A 13,362-nucleotide genomic window follows, 5' to 3' on the forward strand; every position below is an offset into this window, starting at 1 on the left:
ACATCCATTCTTCTTCCCCGCTGCTTTCCATGGAACCCTCCTCCTTTGTCTCCTCCTCCCCAGGAGATCCCTCCCCTCTCCTCCTCACCTCCATCAAGGCGGTTGGTGAGGTGCTGGGGAGGTGGGAGGAGGCTGGCTGCCTGCCGCTGAGGAACAAGTGAAAGTAACTTCCTTCCTCCACAGCGAGCCGAATTGGAATGTCGACACGGGCTGGGTTCGGTTGCCAGAATGGTGAAAAAAATTCAGACAGAGGCTGGTGGGGTAGGTAGCAGAATTGACTTATTTTATAGGCCAGTTCCCAATTTGGAGTCTTTTTCTTATATAAGTACCTTTACCCACACCTACCACCCACCCCTGTCCGATTTTCACTCTTGTTCTGGTCAATTATCCAGTTTGCGGGTTGGTATATTTTAGAGGACATATTCGGATCTAGAGAAATCAAGTGACATCTCGTAATTGGTCACTCCTAGTACGCTCACCTGTGGACAGGCTGCCAGGATCATCTACACCGGCGGAAGGCTAGACAATAGACGTCGGATCGTTCCCTAACTGGGAGCGCTCGTGCCTGCATGGCGTGCCATACGGACCATGCTTGAGACTGCGGGCAGCGATCGCGTGCTAATTGCGTGACCTGTCACGGCGATGTGAACTTCACTGTAAGGCTGTGTGGTGGTGCCATTGGCAGTGTGATTGGACCTGAGGTTTTGCTGCCACTGTGCACTCTGCCCCAAGGTGGATTTTGGGCTCGCTATGCAGCGTTGGACCAAGCAGCTGGGGTGTAGCAAGCATGAATAGTCAGACGTGTTGCCAATTTGGATTGCCATTTAACACTTCGCCAAAAAATCTTGGCTAACAATCCTGAATCCATATTCAATATTTTCTTATGAAAAAAAAATCATTCTTAGCCAAAACAAAAGATTAGTTGGACAAAAAGTGACAGATTGGTTCAGAGCAGGGATGAGGCCAGTTTTCATCAGAGAAACAAAAATGTTGATAGACTTACATAGCTGTTATCTGATAAGAGCCCTAATCCCCACAAACACTGTATATGCTATCTCCTTACTAGTGTAATAAAGGGGGGGGCAGGGGTCGCAACCTACGGCCACATGAAATGAGCAGGTAGCTGATTTTTGATTGTTATGGCGCGCAGGCTGAGCGGCTCAGCTCATCACTGCTCTGGGGTTCCGGACTGCTGCCTATTGCAAGTGGAGAATTACCGGCCGCCGCCCCCTCAGCACATGCTGCTGGCCTAGGGGACACCCAAGAACCCCAGGCTGGCAGCAGGTGAGAGCCGGCTGAACATCAACCTGCTAGTCAGTCTGGGGTTCTTCCACTCGCTGGCGCGGGGCTGAGTGGGCTGTGCAGGCTGAGCAGGGCGGTGTGGGGCTATGGTGGGCTCAATCTGCTCAGTCTGGGGGGGCCAGCAGACTCAGCCTACTGCTACTCGCGGTTCATGGTTTGCGGCCCCTTTGCCAGTTCAGAGCCAGCCGCCAGCCCCACTCTGCCTCCTGCCAGCCTGGGTGAGCAGAATCCCAGGCTGGTAGCAGGCTGAGGGGGGTTGGCGGCCGGGATCCTGGCTGGCAGGAGTTGGTGGTCAGAACCCCAGACCAGCAGCGGGCTTAGCAGGGCCTGGGATCCTTGTCTAGGGTTCCAGCTACCAGCCCCACTCAGCCCGCTGCCGGTCAGGGGTTTCATTTACTCAGCTGGCAGTGGCCTGAGCAGGACCGGTGGCCAGGACTTTGCTGCTCGTATTCTGAGTGTACATTCTAATTCTAATTCTACTGAGTGTACATTCTAATGAGCATACATTGCCACTCGTATTCTACTGACAATTCCTGTAACAGTAGCAGTAGGAGAACGGAGTTTCTCAAAACTAAAGCTCATTAAAAACTATCTCCGCTCTACAATGAGTCGGGAACGCTTAACTGCTCTTGCTGTTCTTGCAATCGAACAAGACGCGACTTTGTCTTTGTCATACGATGACGTTATTACTGATTTTGCAGCCAAAAAAGCCGGAAAGATTGCTTTTAATTAAAACCAAGTCTTTGTTTCAATGCCTCTTCATATAAATTTCCAATAAAATTTTGAAAATTAAAAAAAATTATATTATTTGCATCATTCTGTCAACTCAGAATTTTTTCTATAGTGCTACTTCTTTATTGCTAGCGCATCAGCATGACAGTGGCTTCATTAAGTTAAACTGGCTTGAATAATGTAAATGTGGCAAGTTTTCCAGTACTGTAAGCTTGTCTGTGTCGCTAAGAGCAGATCAGGCACAAGTGCAGCAGTTTAATAATCTCGCCTAGGGCCCTGGTGGTGCGCACAGGGCATTGGGGTTTGGGGAGGGGGTGCTCCTGGGTGTGGGGCCATGGGCCCTGTGTGGGGCAGTGCAGCGGTGGGGCCGCTCTGGGACATAAGGAGGGGCAGGGCAGCATGGGGAGGGCAAGGGGGGTTCAGGTCGTGCCCCCCCCCCCGCCATCCCCCTAGGGACTGGGATGTGGCCTGGGCACATGCTGGAGTGGAGCAGAGCTGGGGGCCCAGGCCCCTCTGGGCCCCGCCCCCTCGGAAGGGGCCTATGGGGCGGGGGTCAGTAGCAGCCAGCCCAGCACGGAACTGCAAGGTCGGTCCTCCGGAGCCATAGAGAAGAGCGAGCGACGTGCTAGAAGGGCCCCTTCGCCACCCGATCCCAACGAGCAGAAGCCCAGACGGGACCCTCTGCGCAACCCCGGACCAGCCAATAGCGCGCGGCCGCTCCCCAGATAGTGGGCGTGGCTGGGTCGCAGCGGGAAAGGCAGCCCCTCTAGCCGGCATTTCCGCGTTCTCTGTGGCTGTGGAGGACCCAGGCGCTGCTGCAGACCCCCGAGTTCCCCCCCGCAACCCCCGGTGCCGCCAACCCTCGCAGCCCCGCCCCGGAGCGGCAGCGGGGGTGAGCCCGCCCACTGGCGGGGTCTGGGCTGGAGGGTCTGTCGTTTTGGCTGTCACAGTAGGTGCTCCTGTCGCCATGGTGACTGTCACCATGGCATCAAGCCCTAGCAATGGCATTGGGGGTGTTGCCGTGGCAGCGCTGAGCTGTGTCTGCCTGTCACCATGGCATCAGGCCCTAGCTGTTGCATTGGGGGTGTTGCCGTGGCAGCGCTGGGGTGTGGCTGTCACTGTGACAGCACTAGCTATATGGTGTCTCTGTTACCATGGCATCAGGTGACAGGTACCATGGTACCTGTTGCCGTTGCATCAGGTGACTCCAGGGCCTGGTCCAGTGCAGCCAAGCTGGTGTCCCCGATCCTGCTCCTCGTACATGCGCCCTGAATTCCCAAGCTGAGGCCTAGGCCCATGCCTGAACCCCTGCTGTGCTGGTTCACTCGGCTTGTCCTCTCCCCTCGCCGAGCCCGATGTAACGTCTGTCTGTTTGTGTTCCCCACAGCCCAGCGAATCTCCCCAGATCTTGTCCTGTGTGAGCCCCTCGGCTTGGGGCTGAAGGATGAACTCTAAGTATGTGCTACTGGGGTGCCTCTACTTCGTCCAAGGGACGCCATATGGGCTACAGTCCGGCCTGCTGCCCATCTATCTCCGCAGTGTGGGCCTTTCCTTCACCAAGATCAGCTTGGCCAAAATGCTCTACCTGCCCTGGGTCCTCAAGATGCTGTGGGCTCCTTTAGTGGATCAGTACCACACCAAGCAAACCTGGCTGGTGCTCAGCATGTTTGGACTAGTGCTGGCCTGCCTAGCATGTGCCACTATGTCGCCAGAGACCAACTTCCTGCCCGTCGCTGTCATGCTGCTGCTCATGAACTTCTTTGCTTCTGTCCAGGACATTGCGGTGGACGGAGTAGCCGTTCGGCTCCTGAGACAGGACGAGATTGGGTACGGAAACACCATCCAAGTGGTGGCATACAAACTGGGTTCTGTGCTGGCGGGAGGAGGCCTCCTGACCTTGATGCACCTGTTGGGCTGGGGGGTTCTCTTCTTGCTTCTGGCCATCATTTATCTTCTGGCCATACTGTATGTGTGGAGTGCTCCGGTACTGCAGCTCACGCTGGGACGGCCTTCCCAGGATGGCCAGCCCCGGGCAAGAACCTTCAACCCTTGGAGAATTCTCCAGGAGCTTTTCCATGTGCGGGGCACCCTTTGGACCGCTGGCTTTGTCCTCCTCTACAAGCTTGGTGAGTGCCTGCCTGGTGGGGTGGGATGGCGGGTGGGGGGTTTCTCCCAGGAAAAGTGTGTTTAGAGTGGAGCAGTCAGGAGGGCTGCAGGTGGAAAGGAGCTATTGGATGTAACAGCTGTAAATCTAGACAGGGTACCTGCCAGGGCTGGGTTAGGGATTGAGCAGAGCCATTTAAGTTCCCTGTTGTGCTGTTGGACACGCCTGCATGCAGGGAAGAGTCTGATAGAGCATGGACTCGGCTGTGGCTCACCTGATTGTGTCCTTTCCCCTTGCAGGTGAGCAAGGCGCCACCACCATGTTCCCACTCTTCCTGCTGGACCATGGATTCTCCACACAGCAACTTGGCTTCTGGAACGGGGTGGTAGCCATGGTCTTCTCCATCACAGGTTCCTCGCTGGGTGGCCAGCTGATGTCCAAGCAGAGGTTAAGTGTAGAACGGGGCTCTGACGCCTCCCTTCTTTTATGAGGTGAAAGGGACTGGTTTGTAGGTAGGGTAGGAGAGACGTGTGTGGTAGGAGTGGGCATGAGATGCCTAGTTCTGTTTTGATTGGTCTTGGGCCCAGCTGCTGTGTCTGATTCATGATCCTTCCTCTCAATCAAGTGGGGAGGAATCAAACACAACCCCTCCCATTCTGTTCTGCTTGCAGTGATCTGCCGCACTCGCTTCCTTAATCATTTCTGCATTGGGTTTGTGACTCCTTTCCAGGTGGCCACTGTCTCTGCTGAAGGCTCTGTTACTGCTCCGCTTCTGCAGCCTGAACTTGCAGACCTTTTTGGTCTTCATCTACGATGATGGAGTCTCTCTCTTCAAAGGTGAGCACCCCCCCGCTGAACAGAAGAGGGCTCCTCGTTGATATGGGGTGAAGAGAAAGAGGACAGAGAGGCAGTGCAGGGCTGGTCAGAAATTTTCCCTCAGAACTGTGTTTTGAGGGAAAACTGGGTTTTCAACTATACAATAATTTGGGCAAAGGGTTTCTGATTTCCATGGAAAATTTTGATTTAGTCAAACCAAACTCACCAGAACATTTCAGTTTGGATCTGCTTCATGGCTGAACTATATCCTCCATGATGCAGCATGTCCAGGGACTCTCGTGATGCACCCTGTCCTCCCTCCAAGAGGGAAGACCATGGTGCATCTTGGGAGATGTAGTTCGATATGGAAGCCCAGCCTTTAGAGGAGAATGGGAGTGTGAAGCACCTGAACTACATCTCCCAGGTGGCATTTTGACAGCATTGCCAAATGGAAATATTTTAGTTTGGGTCTAAAATATTTTACTAGAAAATTGAACTTTTCTATGAAATTTAGATGAAAACTATTTAGTTTTTTCACAGAAGTTTTCATGTTGAGGGGCCCCCTGTTTTCTGCCCAACTCTTTCCGAGCAGTCCAGTGACTTGCGTGTGGCCCCAGTGAGTGTCAGCGACAGAACTGGGAGCAAAACTTTGGAGAAGCTGCTCCAGTCCTGTGCTTGGGCCATGCCTCTCTCCAACCCTGAACTGATCACCCGCGTTACTCCTCTGTTGCCATGTTCTGCTTTGTGTGTAGGGGCTGCGATCCTGAGTATCTGTGTCCAGCACTTCATTGGAGGGCTGATCACCACCCTGGTTTTCAGCACCATGATGCAGTGCACACAGAGGGCTGATGGCAGCATACAGGTACCTCTGGAAATGCGGCCTAAGGGGGACTAGAATCAACGGGCACTTCAGCCATCTGCCTCCCTGTCTGCAAACTGGGGATGTTAATGTACTATCCCCCAGTGTCAGCGGGCTGCCGAAATGGTTCACTCCTCCGTATTAGTGAAGAGCCCTGAGATCTGAGTCTCTGTATGGGCCTTCCAGACGTGAACGCTCCCCGAGGGAAGCATTATCTGCACTGGGCAGACGGGGAACTCAGGCACAGAAAAGGGAGCTGAGTTGCCCAAAGTCACAGGCCACCCTGTAGCCTTGGAGATGAGTCTTGGCTCCAACCTGCTGAAGGGAATGACAGTTGAGGCCTTTTCCTGCAGCCCTCGGTTGGGCAGGGTTTAGGCACCGTCTGGGCTGCCTGGGTCTCTCTGTTTGACAGCGTATGTGGGTCTCTCTTTGTGTTTATCATCCCTCATGCTGGTGCGTGTCTGCCCTTTGCAGGCCACTCATTACAGTTTCCTGGCCACCCTGGAAGTGCTGGGCAAGCTGGCATTCAGCACCTTTGTCGGGAGCATCGTGGACTGGCTGGGCTTTGCATCCAGCTTCTGCTTCTTCCTCTTCCTCTCCTTCATCTCTGTGCTCTACGTCTTGAATATGCCTTCTGGCGTGAGCTAAGGAGACATGCCCGGCCTCTCCAGGGATTCACTGTGGGTGGGCTGTGGGCCAGGCTTAAGGGATGGACGGCTGAGAATCTCCCTGGCTGGACTTGCAGAGGCCTTGAGCAGGCGTATTAATTTGCACTCCTGGTGGACATTGGAGGAGCCCAAAAATGCCTGTGAAAATGAAACATCACAGGACCAAATCCTAAGACACTGAGCGCCTGCACCTCCTGCTGGAGCCCTCAGGAATTGCAGGGGCTCAGCCTTTCCCTATGAGTGTCTCGGCAGCTATAACCAACTTCTAAGTAAGATCTCCTCTCCCACCCCCGGTATGGCCTACACTCCTGGCTTTCACCAGAGCTGCCTTAGGGAGCCAGGGTCCTGCGCTTACACTCCAGCCTCTAGGATCTGAAATTAAAATGTTTGTTTATTGAATGTGTCTCCTTCTCCTGCCCTGCACGACACTCAGCCCCCCCATGCGGAGAGAGTCGGAGTCCAGGCTGGGCCCTGTGCTGGAGACCTGAGAAGGGAGGAGCGGGGCTGTCGGTTACCAGGGCCAAGCTGTTACAAGGCTCTTGTCCGTCTCGTCCCAGCTCCAGGATTTGATGTTCTTCTTTAATGGTTAGACTGGTGCAAGCTGCCGCCAGCCACATTGCAGAGTGCTCAGCTCGGGCTCAGCTGGGCTGCTGTTGCAGGGCCCTGTGTCTGCATAGCAGAGTCCCGATCCAGCAGGCAGGTCAGGCTCTGGATGCTGTCTCAGGGCTCAGAGGAGAGGCTTGTAACCAAGCGTGTCCAGGAAATGCCGGATGCTTTGCTGGGGGGAGTTTTCTCCCCTAATAGAATAGTTACAGTGTCACAATTAGCGTGAGGATTACAAAAAGAAAACTGCCTGGGCCCTGGCTCTGCTGCAGCCTGACTAGGAGCACAGGCCGTGGCCGTATACGTTCATGAACAGTCATGTTTGCCCGGTGCTGCCGGGTGCACTTCCAGTATACGAAGAATGGCTAAACAAACCATGAAATACAAAGTTAAGGTCTCTGCCCCTGCAACCGTAACCCGGCTCTCTCTGAGCGATGTCCCCCATGCCAATAGCGCACAAACTAGTGCTGGTTTTAAAGGGCCGGCTGACTCCACTGTTTCTAGTGTCGGTCGTTTCTGTCAGACCTCTCTTTTCAAGGAGCAACAGAGGTTTGAGAGGGGTCAGTTCCTGGCCTTTATGTGAGTCCTTAGCCAAGGGCGCCTTTCCTGATGCCATAATGCAGTTGCCTTTGCTGCCTTTGATCACACTTAGTGCCATTGTTCAGGAAATGGGGGAGTAGCAGGAGTCCTGCTCGTATTACCCTAAAGCTGCTGCTTCCCGGAGCCTTTCATCCGCCTCCTATTTCATTAATGCTCTTTCCCTTGAACATAGTTGTAAAGTGGAATCGGATTGTAGAGCACTTTGAAATAGCTGCTGTCAGGGCAAAACTTCTAGAAAGAGCCTGTGAGAATACAATTCATGTGCACCACCCCCATTCTCAGAAAGCTGGTGAGGGCGGGAGTTGAGCTCACAGTATATGGGCTAGAGAGATGCTCTAGCCTGGTGGTGAGGGCGCTCACATGGGTGATGGAAGCAGAGGTGGATTAAGATTTATTGGGGCTCTGGGCACAAAGAACATTGGACTCCTCCCAACCCTCCCCCACCACCATGGGGCATCACCCCCTGCTCTTCCACTTCCCCCAAGGCCCTGCTAGCTGGCCAGAAGCCAGGGCCGTGGTAAGAGTTGGCCAGGGAGCCCTGGACCCTCCATCTGTCTGGGGTGGTGCACCCTGGTGGGCAGGAACACTGACCAGGGGCTGCTCTTGGGCACTCTGGTCCCCCACCCAGGGCAGGTGGAGGGCCATGGCTCCCCAGAGCTGCCTGGGCTTCCTGGGTAGCTTTTACCACAGCCTAGGACAGTGGTCCCCAAACTGTGGGGTGCACCCAGTGGGGGACACAGAGGAACATTTGGGGGTGTGTGCAGTAGGGCCTGGGTCAGCCATTATGGGGGGTAGGGAGGCAGCACCACCCTGCCCTGCTCTGCCCCCAGCCCTGGCTCTGCTTCTGGCCATACCCCAGCTGTACCTCCAGCCCCACTCCTGGCCACGGCCCCGCTCCCAGCCCTTGACCGTGACCCCCGTCTTCCACTCCCAACTCTGGCCCAGCTCCTGGGGTGGAGGAGGGGGGAACAACTGAAAAAGTAACAAAACATCCTGCTTCAGCCTGGACAGCCCAACTGTTTTGTCCAAACTGGGCATGTCCCATTTGTTTGTCAACTGCTCACCAGTTGGCAAGAGCAAACGGTACAAATGCCCAATCTTGCCAAAAGGAACTCGGGGTTGGAGTGAGCAGTAGGACTTGGGCCAGCTCTGCGTGGGGGAAAAGGGGTTTGGGCAAGTGGCTGGCGCTGGTTTCCCGTGGGGATGGAGTGGGAATGGGGAGGGAACTCACCAGCAGGAATATACTCTCACTCTACACAGGCTCCATCTGTCTTCTGCTCTGGTTGGGGTAGGGCCTCAGGGGAAAGAGAGGAGCAGGGTGTGGGGCCAGAGTGCCAATGGGGCTCCCAAATTGGCCTGGGCCCCTGGGCACAGGCCCCATTGGTCCACGTGGTAATCCACCACTGGGTGGAAGACGTAATTTCATGTCCTTACTCCAATGACCATTTATCCGCAGTGGAACAGCTTCAACAGGAGACACTGAGGATACCCCACCTCAGAATATCCCAAACCTCAGGAGCTAGGGGATTCTGCAATGTGGGAGACCCAAGTGCAAATCCCTTCTCCACGTCAGGCAGAGAGGGGAATTGAACTGGGGTCTCCCACATCTGAGGTGTGTGCCCTAACCACTGGCCTAAAATTTATAAGTGAAGTGCTGGGGCCATCTGCTCCTCACCTCAGAAGAGATATACTGTGCACTAGAAAAGGTTCAGAAAAGGGCAACTTAAATGATTAGGGGTTTGGAGAGGGTCCCATATGAGGAAAGATTAAAGAGGCTAGGCCTCTTCAGCTTGGAAAAGAGGAGACTAAGGGGGGATATGATAGAGGTATATAAAATCATGAGTGATGTGGAGAAAGTGGATTAAAGAAGTGGCTTACTTATTCCTGTCAATACCAGAACTGGGCATTCATATGAAATTAATGGCAGCAGGTTTAAAACAAATAAAAAGGGAATTTCTTCTTTCACACAGCGCACAGTCAAGCTTGTGGAAATCCTTTCACGAGGAGGTTGTGAGGTGGGACTTACAGGATTTAAAAGAGACATGGATAAATTATGAGGGTTAAAGTTCCATTAAATGGCGATTAGCCAGGATGGTGTAAGGATGGTGTCCCTAAGCCTCTGTTTGTCAGAGGGTGGAGTGGATGGCAGGAGAGAGCTCACTTATCATTGCCTGTTAGGTTCACTCTCTCTTGGGGACCTGGCATGCCCACTGTTGGTAGACAGATACTGGCTAGATGGACTTTGGTCTGACCCGTAGGCCGTTATTATGTTATGTTCTTATTATGTTCAGTCATTTTGTAAATGGTGCCTCAGTCCCAATTCTCCCCCCCCCCCAAACCTATTTGGTGAATTTGCGTCAAATTTCTGACTACTTCTGGTTCACCACAACATGCATGTTTCGAGGAATTTACTATTAGCTGAAAAAATTAATCACCCACCTCTAATTCTAAGGTCAGAGCTGGTGCCAAAAGCAGTTTAGCACCATCTGGGATGTTCTAAGGTGTTTTCTGGACTCTGAGATGGGAACAAACCCATAAAGCATCACTGAACAGTGAACAAACCTGAAACCACAAGAGACTTTTCACTACTAGACCGTGAAAAGACAGCGAATCGTATCCCAGCTGGCCACATCCCCTCTTCATGTAAACCCTACGGCCAGGAGCTCCTGAGGGGGAAGAGCTCTCTAGTCCCCCTGTTGCTGAAAAGAGTTGTCACAGAGCTTCATTTGTATAGGCAACTTACCCACAATTCTTCTATTGGTTCTTGGGTGGTCACCATAACTACCTAGGAACTTGGATTTTGGGGTGAGTGAGCCCCCCACAAAGAGGCTCACAAGGGGGAATGAACTCATTTACAAGCAGCTAGGAGTTTGCTGAAAAGTCCTATCTGCTCTTATCTTTCTGTTTCTGGAGATTTTGCTGTGAGAGATAACAAAGAGTGAGGACTTTGCTGCAATGGTTGTTGCAGGGGACTTTGTAGGAAGAAAGAACACAGAGGACAGCTGCTGTGGGAGTAGCAGGTGGACACTGGTGAAGCCCTCCCTGTGCAGCCAGCATCTTAATAAAGCTGAACACTGAGCTGGGTTAGGTGGTGGTGCCTCTGGAGAAGCAGCTGCCTGGGGACTGGAGACAGAGCTGCAAACACATTTGGATGACTGCTACTCCCTGATGCCATGAGCAGGGCTTGGTGGATAAGTGCAGTGGTGTGGCCAAGGGACTCTCACCAGGACACTGTAGTGCGGCTTGGCCGTGGTTTGTCCCTCAGTGGGGCATCCCACCGCCTTGCTCTAGTTCGCCGGCCGGTGGCTCTGCTGTCATGGGGAATAACGCACACTTGGTTAGGGGGGTTCAGACCCCGGGGCGGGGCTGAGTCAATAGTCCAAAACCGGGTCAGGCCGGGGCAACAAACACTGAGTCAGAATGCTCAGGCCCTCAGGCAGGCCTGAGCAATACTAATAGTCTTCGGCCTCCTCAGGCCAAGGGAAGGGGGAGTCTGCCACCCCGGAGTGGGATGGCAGGTGGGATGCAGGCCCTCCCACTCCACTGCGTCCGAGCCTGGGGCCCTAGCAGTGGCAGAGACTTGCTGCTGTCAGTGGGGATCCTGGCTGCAACACACTGACATAGGCTCTGGCAGTGCTGCAGCCAGACGGGTCGGCTGCCCCCGGGCTACTTCCACACTCTCCCTTGTCAGGTACCTGAGTCGTCGTAGCATCACTGGCAGTCTCAAACACCATCGGTTCCTCTGGGTAAGTAGCCGATGGTAGGCTCAGCGGCTCCTCGGGGTAGCTGGCATGGGGCAGGCTCGGCCCTTCCTCGGGGTAGCTGGCTCGGGGCAGGCTCGGCCAGTCCTCCTCGGGGTAGCGTGCGCGGGGCAGGCTCGGCCAGTCCTCCTCGGGGTAGCGAGCGCGGGGCAGGCTCGGCTGGCCGTGTGTGAGCTCCGGCTGGCAGCGGCTGCAGACGTCTGGCCCCTGCAGTGGCTGGGCCTCGACTGAGCTCTGCAGGCGAGCTTTTATACTTCCGGGTCTGCGCTGTGACCTCTGAGGGGTGGGCGCAGGACCCAGCGGCTCCACCCACAGCGGTGTTGGGGGAGGTTCATCCCTCAGCGGGGCTATGGGGTATCCCACCGCCTCACTACACACACACCCTCAAGGCTGGCTCCCGTCCATTGGGGTCAGACCCATCCGCTTCCCCCAGGCGGGACAAGAAGTCCGCATTGGCATGGTCCTTACCTGCCCTATGGCAGACGGTAAAAGCATACGGCTGTAGCGCCAGATACCACCGCGTGAGCTGCATATTATTATTTTTCATTTGGGCTAGCCACCGAAGCGTGGCGTGGTCGGTGACAAATATGAAGGGGGCCCCCAGGAGGTAATACCGCAGGGCATCACAGGCCCACTTTACGGCCAAGGCCTCCTTCTCTATCACGGCGTAGAGGCGTTCTTGCGGAAATAATTTCTGGCTGAGATATATAATGGGATGTTCCTCACCATCCACTTCCTGGGACAGGACCGCTCCTACTCCCACTTCTGAGGCGTCTGTTTGGAGGACGAACCGTCGGGTAAAGTCAGGACTGTACAGGACGAGTTTGCAGCAGAGGCAGTCTTTGAGGGCCCGGAAGGCACGGTCACACTCTGGGATCCACTTCACCCATCGGGGACTGGTTTTAGTCAAGATTCCCGTTAAAGAGGCTGCGATGGAGGCGAAGTCGGGGATGAATTTCTGGTAGTAGCCCGCCAGTCTGAGGAATTGGCGTACCTGATGCTTTGTAGTTGAGGGTGGACATGCCGTTAGGGCTTGGACCTTTCCCACAAGCAGTCTCACTTGTCCCCTCCCAATAGTGTACCCCAGGTAGGTGGTATCCTGCCACCCGATATGGCACTTCTTTGGATTGGCGGTCAATCCTATGGCCCGTAGGGACTGCAGGACCGCCGCCACTCGCTCCAGGTGGTTCTCCCAGCGATCGCTGTAAATGATGACATCGTCCAGGTACGCGGCCGCGTACTCTTGATGAGGACGAAGGAGGCGATCCATGAGCCATTGGAATGTTGCAGGGTCACCATGGAGACCGAAGGGCATCCAACTGAATTGGTAGAGTCCCGAGGCCGTGGCAAATGTGGTCTTTTCCCGTGACGCGGGATCGAGGGGGATTTGCCAGTATCCTTTGCTGATGTTGGGGGTCATGAGGAATCGGGCCTTGCCTAAACGATCCAGCAGCTCATCTACCCGTGGCATCGGGTACGTGTCAAATTTTGAAATAGAATTGACACGGCGGAAATCAATGCAGAAGCGTTCGGTTCCATCTGGTTTGGGAACCAGGACTTCGGGGCTGTGCCATTCACTCTGTGACAGTTCGATAACGCCCAGCTCTAGCATCGCCCGAACTTTCTCCTCGATGATCTGCCGCATCCGATAGGGTAAAGGCCTAGTTGACTCTCGGATCACCACCCCCAGCTCAGTCTGAATGGTATGGTACTCGAGGGTCATGTAGCCTGGCTGGGCGGTGAACGTCCTTCGGAATGCCTGCAGGAGAAATCCGGTCTGTTTTCGTTGCTCCTCAGTTAGCGACTCCCCGAGCTGAGGTATCGTGGGGTCTTCGGGAGGGATAGCCCGGGGCCCTAACTCAGGCTCTGGTGGGCAGGGGTTGATCAGGAGGCCTTCTCGTTCTCGCCAGGGTTTCA

General features: G+C 54.6%; 1 protein-coding gene across 2 annotated transcripts; it reads left to right on the plus strand.

Annotated features, from left to right (window-relative positions):
• The first annotated feature begins 2,764 nt into the window (after positions 1 to 2,764).
• On the plus strand, positions 2,765 to 6,880 carry MFSD3 (major facilitator superfamily domain containing 3). 2 transcript variants are annotated; one of them, XM_075061987.1, is made up of 6 exons: positions 2,765 to 2,926; positions 3,422 to 4,160; positions 4,438 to 4,585; positions 4,869 to 4,975; positions 5,707 to 5,816; positions 6,288 to 6,880. In XM_075061987.1, the coding sequence occupies exons 2-6, from the start codon at positions 3,479 to 3,481 to the stop codon at positions 6,459 to 6,461; spliced, it is 1,221 nt and encodes a 406-aa protein (XP_074918088.1). In that variant the 5' UTR covers positions 2,765 to 2,926; positions 3,422 to 3,478; the 3' UTR covers positions 6,462 to 6,880. The 2 variants fall into 2 exon arrangements, with proteins under 2 accessions (XP_074918088.1, XP_032646869.1); XM_032790978.2 differs by lacking the exon at positions 2,765 to 2,926 and having other exon boundaries at positions 3,419 to 4,160.
• Positions 6,881 to 13,362: the final 6,482 nt, after the last annotated feature.

Source organism: Chelonoidis abingdonii, chromosome 2 (genome assembly GCF_003597395.2).
Source record: "Chelonoidis abingdonii isolate Lonesome George chromosome 2, CheloAbing_2.0, whole genome shotgun sequence".
Classification (NCBI taxonomy): domain Eukaryota; kingdom Metazoa; phylum Chordata; order Testudines; family Testudinidae; genus Chelonoidis; species Chelonoidis abingdonii.

Bases quoted from the DNA above. Each gene is read 5' to 3' on its own strand.
- MFSD3 (XM_075061987.1), top strand. From the start codon at position 3,479: ATGAACTCTAAGTATGTGCTACTGGGGTGCCTCTACTTCGTCCAAGGG. The intron at 4,161-4,437 runs GTGAGTGCCTGC...TTCCCCTTGCAG, and splicing joins TGTCCTCCTCTACAAGCTTG to GTGAGCAAGGCGCCACCACC. The intron at 5,817-6,287 runs GTACCTCTGGAA...TGCCCTTTGCAG, and splicing joins GGGCTGATGGCAGCATACAG to GCCACTCATTACAGTTTCCT.